We start from the raw sequence: 21,661 nt of genomic DNA, 5'->3' as shown, positions 1-21,661 counted from the left end.
TAACCTGAGTAGCTCAAAGTTCTGTTAGAATTTTCTGAAATTTAGGATTTCTGAAATTGTTAGGATTTCTGAAAATCCCAGCGTATATCTGCAAGAAGATTGAGCTTATCTGCTGAAGTGGCTGCTCAAAGATAGAATGGTTTCTAAATACAGTGGTAATGGTCACAAACTGATCTGACACTTTTCACTCATCATACTCATGAGTTTTATAGAGTTGCATTTGGAGACATTCATTACAGTAGTTTTCTCACCCTGTATTTACTTTCTGTGTAGTCTACTTAATACAGGTAAAGCAGATGCAGCAAAACATTTAGAAATCAGTTTGTACTTTGTTGTCTAACCATCTGTAGCTTGAGATGTACTTCATTTCTATATGCTTGCAGTAGGCTTAAATATTCTAAAGAGAACTGGCAGTTATTCTCAAGAGAACTCTAATTATCTCTGAAGAGACTGTTCACAAAAGTGTTCAGCACGTATCATTTATTTGCAGCATGTCCCTTAAGTCTCTCAAAGTTTAAAACTCATTGTTCAATAGACCCAAAATTACCTCATCAGAGAGCAACAGCATATACCAAGACTGAGGAAAATGTTTTGATCAAGACAGAAAGATTGAGTCCAGAAAAAGTTAATGTATGTAGTAAGGGACATCTCATTCTAACAGTAGTTCACATCTGCCTTCAAAGATGGCTTTCCATAGAAAGTTTCTCAGGTAGTGTCTACCTGGACAGGACAGAACACAAAGATGAGAAAATCAAGTCAGTTTAAATTGAGCTCTGATACAGCAGTGAACATAGAGCAATAATCACTATGATGTTATTAAAAGATGAGTGAAATAAGCAGTAGAGAAAAGCAGCAGCATAAAATCTTTCTCCAGATAGGCTACTGGCAGCTTCAGGAAAGTGAGAGTGAGCCAAAAAGCACCAAGGTATTACCTGAGGGTCTGACCAAAGGAATAGCTAAGAACAGAGCTCAAAAGAGTGCAAGAAGCACAGACACAAAACTGCAGAGCATCAACATTTTGCCAGGAGGCTGATTCTCACTCCACCTTCATACCTAGTTTGAGATGCTCCGGTTGTTCATTTAACTGGGATAGGTTTGCTTGATTCGTGCTACTTATTTTTCAACATCTGGAAAAGCAAGCTGATCAGGTAAGTGGCTATGACCAGTCTCTGGCAAACAAACATGCAAAAGGAGGTATAAATGTATAAAAAAGAAAGACACTCCCACCCCAGTAATTTCTTGCATTGTTAGGACCTGAATATCTCTCTTTTGGTTGGCTATTTTGTTGTATTTGAAACAGGACTTCTCATATAATCTAAACACAACACAGACAAAAATAGTCCTGAATGGGATAATACATACAAAGAAGAGTAGCATAGAATAGTTCAACTGGAAGGGAGCTTCAAAAATTAACAAGCACAACTACCTGACCACTTCAGGGCTGACCAAAAGATAAAGCATGTTATTAAGGACATTGTCCAAATGCCCTCAGTTTACATTTAGTATAGTCCTTAACTTGAAAAAATTACACTCTAAATTAAAAAGACAAGTGACAGATGTGTGGAAAAGGACTATTATAAAACCTGTTTCATAAAGAGAAAAGTACTGAGAGACCAAAACTTGGTTATAATTTACACCATATTCTACTTTTGTAAAGAGGACAAATTAATGAGACTCAAGCTATGAAGAGGCCTAAAAAGTTTCATAAGAAACCAGGGAAATAAGCTCAATTTCATAATCTTAATTATAAACTCTTCCCTCATATGTGAAGGAAAACCAAAGCAGGTAATGCCAGTAAAGACAATAAAAGGGAACTCTTGTAATATTTTTTCCTTTATAAGCTGAAGCTTACTCCACAGGAGTCTTGTATCACCAGAATCCATGTCTTCCAGTTTGCCCAGAAACTCTGTTCCACTGAACAACTTACCCAGCACTGCCAGATTTGAACTCTCAAGTAGAGGAGAAAGTTTTTCTTTTTCCTTCAGTGTCGGTCTCCTCAAGAACAGTGAAAACACAGCGTCGAGTGCCATCTAGAGGAGTGCACTGGTCTAAAGGAAATGGTTAAGCAGCTTCTCAAAAAGGTTTCCAAGCTGACCCTTCACATGTACTCATTGCACTAGGGAAGTAATAAATATTATAATAATAACAACAACAACAACAACAACAACAACAACAACAATAATAAGTAATGTCCTAATGTCCGATGTTTGGGATAGAAATCTCAAAATTTTAAGAAGCCTCTAGAAAGAAGATCAGGGAGGAGAGCACTAAAACCACTTGCATCTTACTTGATATGTTTGCACATATGTAAACACAGAAAATGTCAGTGTTATCTTTAAATGTCTTTAAAAAAAAAAGACATCTGTCTTAGTAACAACCAGCAGTGATTTGTAATGGTGGATAAAACAAGCTAAAGAATCGTGGAAGTAAGACAGCTAAGGAGCAGCCTGGAAACCAAAAAATGGAAAATTGGTTATGATAATTTCCAAATGACCTTATGGGGAAGGGGCCTTCTTTGTATGGAGATCTGCATGTATTCACAAAGATATACATCAGGCCACACACTGATGTTCACAGCAGGTCCCTCTGTCATTCTCAGCACAGGACAGGGATTCAAAACCACCAAAATGCTTCCTCTGGATGATGGGTAAGTTACACTCTGACAGTGAAGCCTGTAGTAGTAGCCCTGCTACCCAGAGCTGTCTCTGGCAAGAGAGATGGCCTTAGAGTTAAAAATGCAACTGAATGGGTGCCTGGCATGATGGGAGTGAATCCATGAGCTACCCCACACCTCTGCATTTTCACATCTGGGAGACAAAGTGCCAGGACAGGGGGGGGTTGCCCAACCCTTCTGTGGAGTTGTGCTCTGGGATTTTTCCCCTGGCTTTCTCTCCTCTGCTGTACACCAGTCCCAAAATAATAAAAAAAAAGAACAAACTCATTTTGTCACCTCATTCCCAGCATCGTGCAAGGGTGCTTTTCACTGGCAAGAGTCACAGAGCACCAGCCTGGTGTGAGGGGCACCCCTCCATGGCTGGAACACATGCTCTGCTTTCCTTTCCTTTGTCACTTCTGAGAGCCAGCCAGGGCAGAGCTGACACTCAGTGGTGGATATGGACATAAGGCACCAGATGGCTCAAATTTATGGTTCCTATGTGATTGCAGAGGAAAAGGAAGCCTGGAGACACAACACTGATCAGGTCCAGCACCATGACAGCCCTAAAGGAGGAAGGAAGTTCTCCAAGCACTGCACAGAGTGCAAGTGGGATGTCTCTTCCATTCCAGCACTCATGCAGCGGCTCCCCCCTCACTCCCCCCATCTTATTTGCTGCATGAGGCCAATGCACAAACATCCAAACACCCCCAGACACATATGGGTCCAGGGCAGCTGGGCTGGAAGCTGGCCCCAAGATTTAAATCCCAGAAATTTAGCTCTGGCAACTAGACCCAATGCTTAAATATGGGTATTTCCCTGTATCCCTAATTCTTAAACTGTTTTTTTAAATCTGCCCTCTCTCCTGTAGGTGATTACTTACATGACTCAAATCTAAAATTGTGGCCATGAGTTTATTAAAAAATGTTTAAACACATTTAAGCAACGACTGTTAATGGAACAATTAACAATTAAGGATTAAACATATCTCTTCCTATGATAAAATAGCACAGGAATAATGATCTGCACCTCTAATGTATCGTCTGGTTGTATCTTCCACGTTTGCTTTAATATCAGAGTGCTTGTCATATAACATCATCTGCATTTCATTAACTACAGAATGAGGTAATCACACAGAAAAGGAAATATCACACATTAACCAATGATTTAGCAGGTAGAGTCAACCATGAGAAAGTTCTCGTGCCATCAAACAGTGTACATCCTGTGAGGAAGTGATTTCTTTGACAAAGACACAAAGAAGAGATCTTCCTCTTTTGCATAGGAAACAAGATTCAAAGACAGGTTTTGTTTCTACTTAAAATGTATATTTCAGTTCAGAGTCTGCCCCTCCATCTACAGTCTTTCTGTCCCTGCACATCTTCCAGATTCACTGCATAGCTGGAATTCCAGTCTCGCTCAAAAAGGTTTTTTAGCTGTTCCTGGATGGGCAGCTGCCTTCTTTGCAGGTCGGTTGAATTCTGTTTGATAATTAGTCCCACACCAGCTGTACTAGTGAAGTAATCTTCTGACCAATTGGAAGTCCCTATGCAATGGAAAAGTAGCTAATTAGAAAACATTCATTTCCCAGTGTTCTCTTTGATGTCCATAGTTGTTAAATCCACATTGCCCAGCTTTACTGATTTGCTGTACAACTGCAAATCTTATTATAACCAATGAAGCAGCAAAAATCAGGTCACCTCCTTCTTATTCCAGACCTCAGGTTTCAAGAAGTTGGTATTAACTGCAACCCTGAAGCTTCATAACACCTTGATTCCTTACAGCCTGTGGCCAAGATGCATGAATCTACTCATTATAAACATGAGAATACAGTGCAGAAGTTGGGTATTGAGAGGGGTAAAAGCCACTGTTAAATTCAGGTTTCTGTGCTTGAAGAAAAAACAATCCGTAAGGGATATAATTATTTTACTTATTAAACAAGAGGAGATACTGCACCCACAATCAATAAATCCTCAGGAGCTGTTCTGAGCTCAGCCATGCCATGCCCACATTTAAACCAGGCAGAGCTGGGAATCCAGCTGTAGACATTGCTTAGGGCTCTCTCCAAAGCTGCCACCATACAGAAAATCAAACACTGGGAAAAATTACACATTTTATCACTTAGCACTTCTGGTGTTTGCCTTAGCCAGAAAAATCTGTCAATTCCAGAAGGTGCATTAAAAAAAACATATCTGTTTATCTGTCTTCAAAAGACAGCTCAGTGAGAAGCAAATTCTATTAAAGGCAATTGGAGCCACAGGCTTTCAGCCTGTTGGAAGATCAAGCTCTGTGCTGGTTTGCATAGCTTGGAGGATGAGCTGCCTGAAATGGCAAAGCTCCATTGCACTTCCTTTTTTGAGGGATGCTAATAAAAGAGTAAAAAATAAACACCATCCTGACTTTCAGGAATTGAGCAGCAATTGACATTAGTGTTTTCTCATTTCCTTTCCTAGAGTTCTGTTCAACAAACAGTGCGTGGAATTAATTCCTCCCAGCAATTTCTTTTTGTTAAAGCACAATAATGTTATATACTGGAGCCCCAACCACCACTACATCATTCTGAGCACACAGCCTGTGAAACTCCTACTGTGCTTGTCACAGGCTGTGCACTCAGACTTGTCATCCTCTGTTCTTAATGGTTCACAGTCATATGAAATAATCTCATACTCAACTTGACCTACATTATTGTCTCCACATCTCTACTGCTTCACACAGGGCAGACATTCTGATAAAGCCGTGTACTCTGATATGTTTATCTGCCTTACACGGCAAAATGAGGTCTTTTTTGATATTGCAGCCCATGCTATCTCAGTCTCAGTCCTGAAGATACTGTGTTTGGAATAACAGAATACATACCAATATAGGCTACTTTATCAGTGACCATGTATTTGTTGTGATTCACTCTCCCATAAGGAATATTGGTGTGATTCAGAACTGGAACAATGAAGAGTTTCTGGAGGGAGAGAAATAAAAAATATAAATAGCAGAGTGAGGAACAGACTGAATAATAGGACAATGCAGATTTTCTATATTTTCAGAGAATAGAGTAGAACAGAAAGAAGAGATTATCTCACACACTGTTATTAAGTGTACCATAAAAGAGATTTTACTCTTATCCAAGAAAACTAACAAATAGTACTTCCACTATACATAAAATTGGATAAGCAATTGAGATCAAATAAGGATAATGTTTGCTTCACAATGTTCCATTAGTGCCACAGCTATTATCATTACAGGGCAGACAATTAAATGCAGTTTTAGGCAGCTGTTTAATAGATCTGCATTTACCACTGATTGCTGCTCTTATTTTGTGCTAGAATGGGCTGATCACAGACACAAGGGGTACTGTAGACAACAATAATGCCTAACTTTTTTGTGTTACTCTTACTATAATCCACATTTCTGTAATTTCTGTTTCTTGGTTTTTCTGTTTTGGTTTTTTGTTGTTGTTGTTTGGGTTTTTTTCATCAAAAACTATTCTATTCTTTCCTTGCTTATATTATTTTTCTCTGACCTGGTAACTTCATCATATTAGGAGCTTCCATGCCATTCCTTCCCTATTTCATGCATTCCAACCTAGTTTCTATGGCCTGTGTGTAATAGCTAACATTCAAAAATGGGTCCATTTGAATAGGCTGCCAGCATAGCTCTCAACTGTAAGAAAGTGATAGTAATTAGATCCATTTAAGATGTTCCATACAGGAAAAGGTCGACAAGAAGAGGACTAAGCTGTCCTATAAATTGCTGCTGCTCCAGTGCTCAGCAAAAGGAACCGCCTGGACAATGTTGCAAGTGCTGCAGCTGGGCACGTCCCTTGGTATCACCAGTAGCTTGCAACAGCTGCTTTCTCAAAGGTTCTCTTGCTCCTTGTTTTCCCAAAGACTCAAAACAGTCACTGCACCAATGGAACCAATGTGATACTTTTTTTTTTTTTTTTTTTCACTTGCACAAGCAGCTACTGGCAGCTTAGACACAAAAAAATGTCTGGGGCCCATGTCCTCAAGTAGTGTTTCCAAAATCAGGTTTCTTATCATACCACGTCCACACTGATGTGGGCATGTGGGTTGTTGAGAGCACGCAGGGACCTCAGATAGTGAAGCATGGCTGGGTCAGAGTGAGTCCAGCAGCTGACCAGAAGTCGGATGTGCACTCTGTAGTTGAAAGCTGCACGTCTCAGAGCATTGTCAATGGCTGGCCAGTATCTAGAGAAAAACAGGTGGGTGGAAAGAGGAGTGGTTTTAAAACAGTTCAGTAGACGCTGTGACAATAAACGGAGAAGGCAGGTGACACTGGGCACAGCCGGGATCTCTGATGTCTGGTAAGAGAAGAACTTGTACCTTCACTGTAGGTACTAGTAAGATTTCTGCCAGTTCTTTTCCCAGTGTGTTTTGAGATCTCTGATCTCTGCTAAATTAAGTTGCAGCTGATGAAAAAGTTTAAAACTGCATATAGTGCATGCACACAGGTACAGACACAGCATGGTGTCTACATGCTTATTTGTTGAGGAAACTAAAACCAACAATAGTAACTCCAACATAAAACCAGAGCCTACAGCATGAAGTAAAAGGACAGTACAGAGCCCAGAGGAAAGCCCAAGAGTCATTTTGCAGAATATGGCCATTTTGGGATCCTGCAGACTGTGCTAGTGTCCTCAGCAGTGTTGTGCCATCAGCCAATGTGGACAGGCTCTACCCCTCCCCATCCCTTCTTGCCCTCTTTAGTATGCCATGTGCCCCGAGGTAACAAACACAGCTGTCCTCTTATGAACACGAGGCTGGCTGTTTTCCTGACACCTGTTTTAGCAGTAGTTTAGGGGAAATATTTTTAACATCCTTCACCCAACTACAGTAAGAACTTCACAATGTACATCCCAGCACTAGTAACTCCAAATGTCCTGTAGATACTAACAAATGCTGCATGGAGGAAGACAAGCATCTTTGGTACAGATCAGAGGACTGATACAGAGAGAGGTCCACCACTCACTCCCAGTCTCATAATGATTAATTAATTTGCCTAACTTACTCCTTTTGGTCTTATGTACAAAGGCCTCAACTCTCTAATCCTCCCTCATGCATCATCCTATCATAATCAATGGACAACCATGGGCTTTCAGGCTCAGGCTGACTTGTAGATCCTGAAAAACTTCGAGAAACATGCTATTTTCAAACAGTTTCCATTTTTCAAATATATCAGCTTCTAGTTGATTAAGACTCAGTCATTAAGACAGGAGTTTTGTTCCCTCTGCCTCAGCTGCTAGAGGAACCTAACCTGAACTAATCAGCCTCAATTCATTGCACTACAGCTGGTTGCTGCGGAGATAGCCCGAGGCCCCATGCCACTTTCCTTAGGCCTTTCAAGCTCTTCTTTGCATCTGATCAGGCCTTAGGTGACACAAATGGTGGATTAAGGCTTCACATGAAGAATGAGAAGTATTAGCACACTCATTCCTAAGAGGAAAAAGAGACTTTCTGTGAACCTATTCTTAGCTACAAGCAGGAGATGAGAAACCTTACAACATAGAAACTGAAAATTCTCTAAGCTGTTTGATTTATAAAAAGTATCCTCCAAGTGGAAGTTAGTCTTTGAGATTTTGTTCAAGGACAGTAGAATTATCTGTGCCTACCTATTATCCTACACCCTTCCTGCTAACACACACATGCCAGCTGAACAGCAGAGGCTTTGCACAGTTATGCCAGAGGACACAATGCATGGTCTAATTCAGGCTAAATGGCAACCTAGAGCTCATCCTATTCTTTACAAGCCACGTTGTACATAATTATTTTGCTTGAATTTCTTTCTCAGTCAGATAATTCAGGTGACTGGAAAACTCAGAAATCTTATAAGCAGATAACACTCAGACCACTTGGTTGCATGTAAACATCCAAATTCAAGCATATCTAAGAGGATTTGGAGTCTTAGTGTTGCCCCATGACTGACCAACTCTCTGTGTTACTCAGATCTGAGCTGATTTGCAGACTGTAATTCTGCTGTGACCTTGGGCAACCCACTGGGACCATGGCAGTGATCTACCACACACAGTTCGATCACTCCAGATAATCACTGCCACCTTTTCTTTGAGAGCTGCTGCTGCACGCACCCAGCACGCTTAGGAAACTTAGATGTCCTTGGATGGAATTATAAGAGAAGGAAAACAAAAATCCAGAAACCTCTTTTAGAGACTGCTCCAGACTCCATTGCAGAGGTCAACAAGGACAATTAAGAATCAGCTTCTAAATTATGGGTCAAGTATGACAGACAGACAGCAAAGCCAGAAGTCAAGAGTCTTCAGAAGTAAGAAACAAAGAGAGAAATAGAAGCAGAAAAAAAGGAGTGATGCAATCTTTACTCTGAAAAGTCAGATGTCAGATATATTTCTTCAGTTCCCATTCCTCTCTCAATTCATAAAGTCTGTCCACTGTTTTTTGAATGGACCTTTACCTCTCTGTCCCTAGTCTGGCACTTCACAGTTTTCTTGCTGTGTGAAGGGCACAGGAGGCTGCTCCAAACAGGCAATGAAGCAGATGGGCAGCATTGGATACTGTCCTGCCTGTAGCATCAGTGTTTGCACAGTCCACAAGACAATTGTGAATACAGAGCAAAGCCTCAGTTCTCTCCATTCTGAATATTTTCATTGCAGATGAGGGAGAAGAGTAAAATTTTCCCTTTAAATAGCACAGTCAAATGACTTGCTCAGGATTAAAATTGTACCTTTCTGGATGAGTGAAACGGCTGGTAGGGAAATATTCCATAACAGAGACATAGACAAATTTGTGTGCATCCCTGATAATACTGAGTATAGCAGAGAGGTCATGGGTGCGACCTTTTGGACAAAATGCTGGAGGAGAAGCCTGTGAAGAAGAAAACACAGTTTCACTGTGATTAATTTATAGTCAGATACATTCGGTTTTCATTACATTAGCACAAAGCATTTAAAGTGGACTAGTATCATTCCTCATGCTTTCAGTGTCCTGGTGGTTTAGGTACTTATCATTTTTACATTGAGGCCACAGATGAATAAAGGAGACCTGCACCCCATCTTTGCCACTCTACCCGATAGCCCAAGCTGGGTTGACTCTTTTCTCTTGAGTAGTTCCAGAAAAAACTGTTGAATTAATCCTTATTCAACTCAAGCACAACTAACTGAAGATTGCTAAAGAACCTGTTCTGGCCAATTCTTAAACCTAGTTTACAGTCTATCGTGTTATTTTTAAACATACTTACAGAAAAGTAGGCTTGAGTCAAGATTCCATTAAATTCCACTTCCAGAGGCTGATGCTTGTTAATGTGGGTAGAATAATTAAGAGGCCAAGGGAATGGGATGGTAGCATTAGCATGTCCAAGGTCCCAGTAAGTACTAAATGTTTTCCAGAGGTCTTTGGCCAAGCAGCTGCAGTTATATATCACAGCACCAAATTCCTTGACCTACAAAGAGAGCAACTCATGACACAGCCCCAGAAAGAGCCACCTCCAGGGGTTTCTTTGCTTTTTCTCCTACTCAATCAGTATTTTTCATCATTATGTTTTTCTCTGCTGTGTGTTAAGACATGAGTTTTCCCCCAGATTTTTTAATATGCAGCAGCAGATCTTACCTGAGATAAAGATCTCCAGTCCATATTTGCACTACCAATATATATGTGTTTCATGTCTACAATCCAGAATTTGCTATGCAACACTCCTCCTGCCAAATGTCCAAAATCAATCTTTTTTACATGAGCCCCTGAAGAAACATGGGGAGGGGGAAAAGAGTTTAGATACAACACGGAGGTACATCTATACTGCTCTCCTGACCAGCAGTTATACCTGCAGCTGGTTATAACTACCAAAATCACAAGTATTCATTCCTGGGAAAGGAATATTCCAGAGAAATCCTTCAGGGCATGACAACACATACAGAAAATTGTGAACTAGTGAATACATGATGCTTGTCTGGTGAAGCAACATTCCAGAACACACCCTGGAGACCAGTTTCTCTCAGAAGCCTTTTTGCATTACTGAAGTTCTGAAGACATCACTGAAGTGAGATAATTACCTTTTTCCTCTAAAATCTTGAGATCAGTTGAATTTGTAGCCAAAGTTGGTACACTTGCTGCCACATACACAGAGACATTTTCTGCGAGCAATCTCTCAAACCTCCTCAGAATATCTTCACCCTGCATGGTATATTGTGTTATTTTTTTATATTTTGTCATATTTTGTTACAGAACATTTAGTAAGAGATATGCAAGCATGGTGTTACTAGTGGATGTTTCTTCTGAAGAACCCCAATGCAAGGAAGGTCAGAAATTTCACCTATATAAGGAGTATTTCAACTGGAGAAAAAAAGGGGACAAGGATTCTGATCTAAAGTATGACTCCACGTTTATTTTCTATCATTTGATGCTATTAGATACATTTGTGGGGGAAATGAGTCAGCTTACAACATTGGACGCACCTGGGGAGAAAGACAAGGAGAGAAGCCCCAGAGAGCCCGTGGTGATAGAGGCTGGGTTCACAGCAATAAACAGGACAGCATCTGGTCTGACAGCAAACAACATGATTCCTGATACATGAATTAACTCTGTGCATGCCAGAAATAGGGTGGCCTTCTCCTTTCTGCTTTTCAAAAGAAGTTTCCAGCTCATACTGCCCCCCCAGACCCTGCTCAGGACTGCCTGAGGAGGTTGCCAGCTGCCACAAGACAAAAGAACATCAAGGAAAAAATAAACATGACAGCTCGTTGCAAGGTGAGCTTATGCTGTGGTCTCTGTCATTTACTTTTTGGTGGTGGAGCCTGAGAGGCCCTGCAGGAAGTCTGGCTGCTCAGGGTGCTCACCACAGCCCCACAGGGGAGCAAACATGTCCTAAGCTGCTCTCTGAAGACGTGGTTCAGGGGCACCTGCAACTCAGGCAAATGCAGATGCTGTATCTGTTCAATGGGGAGAAGCAGTATCTGATGCAGTCAGAAGCCCAGCAGATTTTGCTGCCTGACTCTTCCAACTAACCAGTGGGAACTGGAGTGTTCACTTGCATATCTGGGACCCTGTAGGCTCTTCAGCCATGCCACTGGCTGCCCTTACCCCAGGCTGATCATCTGCAGGGTAAGGGACAGCAGGTATGAGGCAGAGCTCTGTGGTGCTCTTTAAAACACAGCATAGAAATATTCAGAGATATGGGCTGAGCCCAGATGGAGTCTAACTAGACTGAAGGAGGAAAGTTGGTATACTGCTTCAGACCAGCAGGGAAAAACCTTTCTGGGTCTGCAGGAAGTGTCAAGCAATGCTGTAGGGTTACAGAGCACACAGTCAATCTGCCATCTGCCACGTGTGCATGAGACATACAGCCATAGCTGTGCTTCTTGCTGATTATCTTACCTGCTCTGAGGATGAATCATTGACGTTAATATCTTTCCCAGTAAGAGACCAATAGTAAGAAGCCACATGAATTTTTTCCTGGGCCATATCAAGGAGTCTTGTCCAGGCGAGGTACAAGGGTTTGGCTGCAGTGCTATTTATCTCAAATGCAAAGTCATAGGGCACATTTTCCACAAGTTCAAAGCTGCAATAGCAATTGTATATCATGAAGCAAGCATTTATGACCCAAGCAGGAAAACAAGCCCCTGTCACACCATACATTTGGCCATTTTGGATGTCAACCTCAAAAGCAAACGAGTTGAGCAGGACAAACAAACTGCAAGTACTCTGTATCCCCAGTTTTTATAGCCAAGCATAGATCATACATCATCCTCCCAAACCCAGTAGAATGACTTTTCCTAAAGACAAGAAGAAAAGTAAGCTCTTGGGGCTGGCATAATTTTGTAACCCTCTCCACCCTCTGCCAGGACAAACTCCTACTCTGGGGGAGGGGACCTGCTCTGCCCACTGGACACTTTGCTGCCTCCTACCACTGATAGGAGAGCAGAGCTGGGAGTGGTGGAGCAGCTATAGACCTGTGCCAAACAGACAAGCACAGGACCAGCAGTGGAGCTGCCATACTGCCCCTACCATCCCCCATATAATGTGCAACTACTAATTACCCAATGCCCCAAAATCACCCACACTTTTCCTGTATTACTGGTACTTTATCACTTGTTATACAATGGAAAGAGACAAAAGCCATGCTGATATTGTCAGCATTGTGACTATTTCTCCACCTGGTGGTTACTTCTCTGTGTGCCACTGGGCACGGCCTACCTGCAGGAATCATTGGACCTGTTGGTGTCATGCTCAGTTATTGTGGCTTCTGGTAGAGCTTCATAGAGTACTTCTTCCTCCACCACCTCTTCATAAATGCTGATAACTGATTCTTTTCCCTTAGAGTCAACTCTGTTGTCCTCTCTCATGAAGTAAAGAGCCATCAGGACAAGACCAAGTACCAAAATTGCTCCTAAGATTTGAAACTAGAACAGAATCCATATAGGAAAAGATTTAAGCAATCATCAAGTCAGTGGCACACCAGCTAATGGAAGACTACCTGTTTCAGGTGAGTAAATTGAAATAATTGAATTGTAGTTCTGTTTTCAGCTACTGGCAGACAGTACTCTTAGACACGTCCCTGAAAGTGAGGACCCCAAGCTACAGAGGTATGGGTTTACACTAGGACCATGATTTTAGTTTCATTTTATTTTTTCCTATGCCAACATATCAAAACCCCTTTTTTCCCCCCAAAGTCTGTGATTGATTTGATGTTACTTATCTTTATTTTAGCTCGACAAGTGAGAGTTCTACAAAATTTCCACCAAAATCAAACGTCTCATAAAGAGGGAGTTGATATAGTCAGGGGAGAAAAAACAGTTCTGAAAATGTCAGAGGCAGAAGGATGTTTTGTGGTTTCTGAACATGTTCTGGTTTTGTCTTATAACTTAAACCTCCCTTAAGTGAAACTACACGAATCTGATTTAACTGTATGGCAAGTGAACAGCATCTCCTTGTCATTCTAGTCAAGCTTAGTTTCATTTCCCTTTGTCTGTACTACCTTTTCTTCCCTGAACATAGATGAAAAAAAAAAATTATCTGGCCACCTGATATCCAGATCTGGAGTCCAGCCACTCACATGCTGTAGCATATAGCACCAGGCTTTATATGGTGTATTAAGGAAGAAAAGACACCAAATGGTACAGATCCATTTCTTCCCAGTAATTATCATGTCTGGCTCCTGGTGGCAATTCCTGGAAACTGGGGCCATGCAGCACCCTGTGATAGGCAAGGTGTGTTTCAGTGTCAAGCTTTTGAATCTCTGAGGCAGAAGAACTGACTCTGGGAGTGGCCCTGAAGCTGTAGCTATAAACGCCGACTCCCCAAAGGGTACACATGAAAACTGCACAGAAACCAGTTGCCTCTGAAAGTATCTGTTTCCATTTCTGTGTGGGTAAAGTTTCTTACTTGTTTGGGTTTTTTTTTCTGATTTTCTCAAGGTCTGAGGTGCTGCCATCAGTTTCAGGCAGTGACTGGAATGAGAAAAATGCTTTTAAACTATTTTTGCCCTCTGGCTTGTTCTCCCTTTCATTGATGGCCAAAAAAAAATCTACCAATTTTCAAGAGTTCTGCATTTCATACCGTGAAACATTGCCCAGGTCTTAAAAGACATTTATAAAGTAAGAGATCTCTTTTGAAGTCAGATCTTGATTGTCACCATGTTGTACACTGTGATGTCCAAGTGCTCTGGGCATAATGAATAAATAAATAAACGCTGTGCTAACAGTGGAAGTGAGGTTATTGGTATGGGCAAGGTTTGCTGTCCTGAGCCAGGGCTGCAGGATTCTGCTCCACATCACTCCCTCTTGGCAAGGTTTGATCAGTCTACCGGATAAATCAATGAGGGTTTTGTCATTCACTTGTTTACAAATAGGATCGAAACCTACGTTGATTTTAAAAATGGGCAATAAAATCATTCTTCTTAATCTGTCAGCTCTTTTCAGAAATGTCAGTGCAATCTCAGCTCTTGTGAGCAAATGTAGTGCATCCCAGTAATTACCATTTTGACGTCTTTTTGATTGTTCATGCTTAATTTCACGTTGGAGGACTTATTAAACATCAGGGGTGTTTTTAATGCTTTTTTCACCATCTGAAAAACAGAAACATATGCAAGGGGAAAATAAAAGCTTTCAGCAACATTTGCATAAAGCCAGTTACAGACTAAAAAACCAGATTACTGGTATTGCTTTACATAGTGCTCTAAGATTTAAGAACGGATCAACATGTGCAACATCCTCACTGCATTCAGTGACACTAACAGACTCCAAAGTGAGATAGGCAGGTCCCTGCAGTTTTCCCTTAGTGTTGTCTACAGACATAAATCACCACAGTAATTTACGTGTAAACAACTGCTTCTTCAAGTTATCCAACAAGCCCTGCTTTTGTCCTGCTGCAAGTTAGCACATTTGCCAACAAACTGTAATTAAATGCAGACGCTGTGGGTGATGGTGCACAGAATCAATGTCACCCTCCATCTGACTCTTAGGCTCCTGCCTCTTCCTCTGTGTGTGAATTGCCTTCAATGCTGATGTCTCCTCCAGAGGGGGACAGGGACCAGGCCAAAATATAAACCTCCTCTCCTCCCCTGGTGCAATCCTGACCCTGGGAAATAAATTAACTTCTTTTTCTCCTCAGACAGTATTGCTCCAGTCTTGTGTTATCACCAGCAGGGGCAAACAGAGCAAATACCAAAATATGCACAAACTCCCTGCAGATGGTAGGCTACAGGTGCTTGACCACCTGCCTATTTTGCCTTCTTAAAAGGTTAAAGGAAAAACTTCACAGATGCTCCACACATGGGTCATGAATCACCCCCTGCACTAGCGGAGGTAAATTCACCCCACCAGAGCCAGCTGCTGTTTTCCATGTTCAGAAGCAAGAAATCCCATCAGATGATACCATCACCTGTCCAGTCTCCAGACTATTCCTTCCTATCCCTGAGCCACTGGGCATTTGTAGCCTGGGGGATGGACATGCTGTCATGGTATCAGATAGGCAGTGGTTCTGTGGGTGGCCACACTCCTGAAAGTGTTAGGTAGGAGGTATCCTGCCAGGCTTGTCCCATCCATCTTTGCCATATGTTCACAGCTGTTGTGACCCAAACTGGATATGCTCCTGGTATCTGCCCTCCCACACCAGTAAGGCAGAACTGCCACACATATCAATGCTGAGTCCAGCTCCTGCCCTCTCCACCTTTCTGTACGGATGCTGTGACTGCATGGGACAGGCAGGAGTTGGACACAGCAAGGACACAGCCCCAGAGGCCTCTTAATGGACCCAACTCACAAGAACTAGTGGGGCTGAACCAAAGAGGTGGAGGATGTCTTAGGAGGCAAGGGAGGTGGATCTGAAACAGTGACTTCAGGAATGCAGAGAAGGGTGTGAAAAGGTAAAAAAGCAGACATGGGAGATTGAGGAAGGTGGAGAGGGAAGAAAGAAAAAGAACAGTCATGCTTAAAAGCATGCTAGAGCTGCAGAGGTGGAAGCTCACTTTCTGTTTCAGGACCTGTTTGATTATTTCAGCACAGCAGCATTTTTTCCATACTTCCTTCCACAGCAGTTTTTCTCATACTTTTCACTGGCACTTCCTTTTGCCACCCCAGATTCAGATTCAAGGTTTTATATAAAAAACAGTTATAAATACTGGCAGGTGAGTAACCATTCTCCCAGCCCTGGAGAAGCTAAGCTGCTGCCAGCAGTGAAGGACAGTTGGCCATTTGCTGGTGAATATCAGCTCCCCAGGCCCCTGTGTTCTGCTTTCAGCTGGGATAGAGTTTATTTCCTCCCTAGAAGCTGGCACAGTGCTGTGTTTTGGATTTAATATGAGAAAATGCTGCTAACACACTGTTTGATTTTTTGCTAACTTGTACTCAGCCTAAGTCAAAGACTTTTCGACTTCCCCCACTCATCCTTCAGGGAGCTGCACAAGAGACTGTGGGAGCACAGGGAGAGCAGATGACCCAAACTAGCCAAAGGGATAATCCATATGAGGTCATGTACATTATATAAACCAGGGGGTCTGATTTGGAGGGGACAATCTCTGCTTGGGGACTGGCTGGGCATCAGTCAGGGGGTGGTGAGCAATTGTATTGTGTATCACTTGTCTTTCTTGGGTTTTTTTTTTGTTTGTTTGGGGTTTTTTGTAACATTCTTTTTCATTATTATAGTTACTATTATTATTTTATTTCAATTATTAGAACTGTCCTTATATCAATCATTAAGTTTGGTTGCTTGGTTTTTGGTTTTTGTTTTCTGATTCTCCTCCCCATCCCACCTGGGCAGAAGGAAGGGCAGGGGGAGGAGTGAGCAAGCAGCTGTGTGGTGTTTAGTTGTGGGTTGGAATTAAACCATGACACCCTGAAATACCAGCTCATGGTTTAAACACAGCACAAAGATGCAGTGTCTTATCCCAAAGAGCTTATTGCCTAAGCAGAGGGGAGATAGAACACAAGGCACAGAGAAAGATGTGACAGCAGCTCACACTATTCATGAGAGACAGTGGTCAAAGGCCCCAAACCCCAGAAAACTTTGTGGAAGAAAGAGCAAGAGAGAAGATGCCTGGGAATTTTGTAGAAAAGTGAGGCAGAGGGATTTTAAAGGTGGAGAAGAAATACAACTGAACACCAGCAACAGCCCTTTGGCCCAGTCCAACAGAGCCCAGAGTCCCTCTGGCCCCAAAGCAAAAATGCTGATTCTGTACCCCAGGCAGTGTCTGGGTAAGGCACTGCAGCTGCAGGAGCCCTTTCAGCCTTCGATGGCTTCAGAAGGAGGGGGCTTGGGGGAAACAACTTGTTTCAGTTCTCTTTTTCAACAGCCATTACAAAACAGCTTCTAACAGCAGCATATCTCTCAAAATATGAGAGCAAACAGATATCATACTGGAGTATGTTGGTTCAAAATACTTGGTTCAAAAAAAGTCCCATTTGGACAGCAATAGGTTAGATTCCCAGCTGCTACACAGAAGTCATGAGAACTGCACTAAAATATGAATTTAACTTTCAAGAAAGAAAATATCACAGATTCAACCAGAATTCTTTAAAATAAAGCTGTAGCTGGACAGGAATCAACTGTGGCTCCCTAGAAGCTTTCAGGGCTTTACAAGCTACCAATTACAATGATTAAAGTTCATCCAAAGGCAATAAATACAAGTGCTACTTATCATTTCTTCACAGACTGGAAGACAATGCTGATGTACCACAACCTGCTGAGTACCCACGGGAGGCTGTTTATAACACTAAGGGTGCTTTCTTCCTGCTCCCAAAATAATTTCTGGTACTTCACCAGCATCAAACCACTTCAGATTTCAGTTTTCAAACACAAGGATGAGATTTTTTACTATACAAACCTTTCCTAAAAAGCAATTTAGAGCTCCTCAAATGACCAAAGTGTATTCGTGTCTCCATGTCCAGCCCCCACCACACTCAAGATGACAGCAAAGGCACTTACCATCCTGGAAGAACTTCTCCTCTGTGGATGTCCTGCTGTAGTCTGATGTTACTCACAACTGTACTTACAAGAGACAGTGCACAAGCTTTTCACCAGCAGCTTGTTTTGGTTTCTTCTGGTTTTTTTCCTCTTGCTGCTGCAGATTACTTCCTCTTTAACACCAAGTTTCACAGCACACGCTGGCCGAGTCCCAGATTATTATCTAGTTGTTGCAACCCAGTTCTCAGACTTCAGGGCCTGATCTTCACCTCTTTGGCATAACTTCCCACAGTGCCTGACCTGGTTCCAACTTTGTTGAATGTCATAGAATCATAGAATCATAGAATTTTCAGTGTTGGGAGGTACCTTTAAAATCATCCAGTTCCAACTCCCCTGCCATAGGCAGGGACACTTCCCACTGGATCAGGTTGCTCAGAGCCCTGTCCAAACTGGCCTTAAAAACTTCCAGGGATGGGGCTTCCACCACCTCTCTGGGCAAATTGTTCCAGTATTTCATCACCCTCATGGTGAAGAACTTCTTTCTAATATGTAATCTAAATCTATTCTCCTCTAGTTTGAAACCATTCCCCCATGTCCTGTCACTACCTGACATCCTAAAAAGTCCATCACCAGCTTTCTTGTAGGGACCCTTCAGATACTGAAGGCTACAATAAGGTCTCCTCAGAGCCTTCTCCTCTTCAGACTGAATAACCCCAACTCTCTGTTTGTCTTCACAGGAGAGGTGCTCCAGCCCTCTGATCATCCGCATGGCCCTTCTCTGGCCATGCTCCAGCACATCCACATCTTCCTTGTAACAGGGGCTCCAGAACTGGATGTGGTACTCCAGGTGGGATCTCACAAGAGCAGAGTAGAGGGGGAAGAGCAGAGTCCAAGTGCTGAGTTTAAGATCAGAGCCTTGATCAGCACTAGAAGACTGGTTGAAAGCACTGCTCAGCTTCAGTGAAGTTTGTGTCTCAGTCAGGGAAGTATTCTCACTGCTTCATTCTTAACTCACCACAAACTTCATTTTAAACAGACAAATAAAACCCCCAAAACTACCTCTCAACCCAGTTCTTGCAAGCACTCTCCTTCTCAGTCATCCTTGTACAAACATAAGGAAGCAAACAATTTCCTTGGAACTAATAGATTTTCACTTTATACCAAAGGTATTTGGCATTTGCTGTGATGCTGAGGGAGAATGTCATATGCAATGCTGAATTTGAGGCAGCTTCTAAGAAATTATGTCTTCCATAAAAACCCATTGACTGCACCTCACAGGGAACAACCCAGCACTGCAGCACCACTGTTTCTTGTCCAGGCAGTCTCTCCATCCCACTGAACCAAAGAATGCAGTTCCCTAGTTCAGCACCTGAGGAAGGCTGCTGGAGGGGAGGGAGGATGGAAGAAGAGACAATTGAGAGCCAAGAAGGATCATGACATATTAAGTTGCTGGAGATGGAAAAGCTAAGAGGAACTGGATGGTAGGCCAGGTATGGCAGAGAGAGGCCGTTCTCTCAGGAAGCTGAAGGTGTCATGAATCCTCTGCTTTGCCTGGGATCAAAGCACAAGGAGTATGAAGGCCAAAAGTGAGAGAAAAGAAGAGGGTGAAGCAGACAGGATGCCTGTCTGACCACCCAGCTCTCTCCCAAACTTACTGCTGTGCACACACCATCTGCCAGTGGGGCTGTCTCAAATCTCTATTAAGACAGGGCTTAGAAACATGGCAAAGGCAACACCATCCCTTAAGGCTTAAATTATCAGGAAGCTCAAGGCAGGATTCTGCTTGACTCAGGCTTCACCTGTGATCAGGAAAAGAGGCAACTCCAGCAAACTACCCTGCTAAAGTGTCCCTGTTTCTCCACTGACTTCAGAGGCTGAGCACGTAAACCAAATATTTCAGCTCAGCACCTCAGCAGTGTGTGCTCCACATGTTCCCAAGCTCAGCCACCAGCTACCTGCCCCTGATTACGTGCAGGACTGAAATCCTGGCATGAACCCTGCAAACACAAATCACAAAAACTCCCTGTGACCTCATGGAGTTCAGGATTGTACCACAGAAGAGCAGCACATTTGTATGAAGTTCAGGACTTCTTTATTGGTCCACTATCAGCAGTTTAGTTCAAACTGGGAGAGGCTGGGTTATATCAGGGGGAAGAGCAGCTTTCAGAAAAGACACGTGCTGCTGCTTCTCCTTGGAAGCTCAGTAACCACTTAGAGCTCTGATTAATCACATCCTTCTCCTCTCCAGCTTGCAAAAGCCTGGTTTCCTTCTGCTTATCTGTTCTCATGTCCCAGCCCAACACCAATTACGCAATTCCTGAAAGCAATGTTGTAGCTTTCAGGGTTTAAGGATGAAAATGGGTGTGTTGGAAGAATATGATTTATTTGAAGAACTCCTGCAATTGGAGGAAGAAAAGGCAAGCTTCAGAGCAAACAAGCAATCTTTTTTTATTCATCCTCTTCCCCATCTCTCTGACAAGGCTCTTTCTACCAGTTGCTCTGGATGACTTCCCACCATCCCACACACGGAGTAAATACATCTCTCACTGTACAGTTGGATGCCACTCTGTGGTTAATGAACTCCCTCTGAAGAGCATGCCTGGACTCCGCTTGGTAGAAGAGTGCATTAAAAGATACAGCGAAAGATCTTTTAATGCCTGTGTGGGAGGTTTGCTAAGAAGAAACTGCCAGCTTAACATGTTCTCATCTCTGAGAGCTAATTATAGACAGAAACATCACTGCCACTGCAGAGATGACTATAAAACTACATTTTCCATTTCTCCAGGACTAGGCAGGCGGGCTCTGAACACCAACAGCTGACAGAAAGATGGGAGGCAGGAACAGCCAGAGCCCTCACACTTGAGAAGAGAAATGCTCTGTTAATATATTGTGCCAGAAGATTGTATAGTTAAATAAACCCAAGGAAAGACTAAAAAAAAAACAAAGCAAAAAGTCATTTTAGGCCAAGAATTAGGAAGTGATACCCATGAAGCCTAAAGAAAATTTCCAAGTCTAAATACAATTTTGTTTGTTTTGATTTAAAGTATTTTAAATATTTACTTGATTTCAACTTTAAAAAAAAAAATCAACAAACTCACTAAAATATCAAGCAATGGGCTTGAAACATTTAACTTGAAATAAATTTAATACTTGGAGTAATTTTGTTCAATCTAAAATGAAATATTTGACAGCTGCATTTTGTGTGGAAAAAAATATTTCAAATTAAAAAAAAAACCAAAACACTTATTTGCAGGTCTCAATTGACTGCAGAGTCCTTTGTTGTCTGTCTTGTTACAGCTGGGGTGATACATGCCTTCCCATTGCACCTAGGAAAAACAACCCACAAGCATAAGGAAAAGCTTCAGTGTGTGCTCTCTGCCTTGAATATAATATGGCTTCTTGTTTCAAAAATTACACTCCTTCTCATCAATTTGCAAAGTGCCTGGCAACCCAGGAAACCACTAGCCTGATGCAACCACTATCCTCATGTTCTCCTGAAGACAAAGAACAATTTTCTTGCTTACGCAGAGGTTGCTTTGCCTGTGGTGAAGGTGTGTTATGGTCTGTGGTATAACACATCCTCTCTCAGCCTGCCCAGCTATCAGGAGCTGGGATGAAGATCCATTCCCTGGGAGAA

General features: G+C 42.3%; 1 protein-coding gene across 2 annotated transcripts; it reads right to left on the bottom strand.

Annotated features, from left to right (window-relative positions):
- Positions 1-3,556: 3,556 nt before the first annotated feature.
- PLD4 (phospholipase D family member 4) lies at positions 3,557-18,109 on the bottom strand. 2 transcript variants are annotated; one of them, XM_008491145.2, is made up of 11 exons: positions 18,046-18,109; positions 14,600-14,689; positions 12,820-13,025; positions 12,001-12,184; positions 10,680-10,800; positions 10,240-10,367; positions 9,872-10,072; positions 9,359-9,498; positions 6,687-6,852; positions 5,507-5,603; positions 3,557-4,196 (listed from the first exon to the last, which is right to left on the bottom strand). In XM_008491145.2, the coding sequence occupies exons 1-11, from the start codon at positions 18,046-18,048 to the stop codon at positions 3,988-3,990; spliced, it is 1,545 nt and encodes a 514-aa protein (XP_008489367.1). In that variant the 5' UTR covers positions 18,049-18,109; the 3' UTR covers positions 3,557-3,987. The 2 variants fall into 2 exon arrangements, with proteins under 2 accessions (XP_008489367.1, XP_030307847.1); XM_030451987.1 differs by having other exon boundaries at positions 10,240-10,328.
- Between the last annotated feature and the right edge of the window lie 3,552 nt (positions 18,110-21,661).

This window comes from Calypte anna, chromosome 5A (assembly GCF_003957555.1).
Source record: "Calypte anna isolate BGI_N300 chromosome 5A, bCalAnn1_v1.p, whole genome shotgun sequence".
In the NCBI taxonomy this organism is placed as follows: Eukaryota; Metazoa; Chordata; class Aves; order Apodiformes; family Trochilidae; genus Calypte; species Calypte anna.
Note: the sequence above shows the minus strand (reverse complement) of the source record. Positions and strands in the feature narration are given on the sequence as shown.

Bases quoted from the DNA above. Each gene is read 5' to 3' on its own strand.
- PLD4 (XM_008491145.2), bottom strand. The intron at 12,185-12,819 runs GTAGGCCGTGCC...TTGCTATTGCAG, and splicing joins AGGTCCAATGATTCCTGCAG to CTTTGAACTTGTGGAAAATG. The intron at 10,801-12,000 runs GTAAGATAATCA...TATACCATGCAG, and splicing joins ATGATTCATCCTCAGAGCAG to GGTGAAGATATTCTGAGGAG.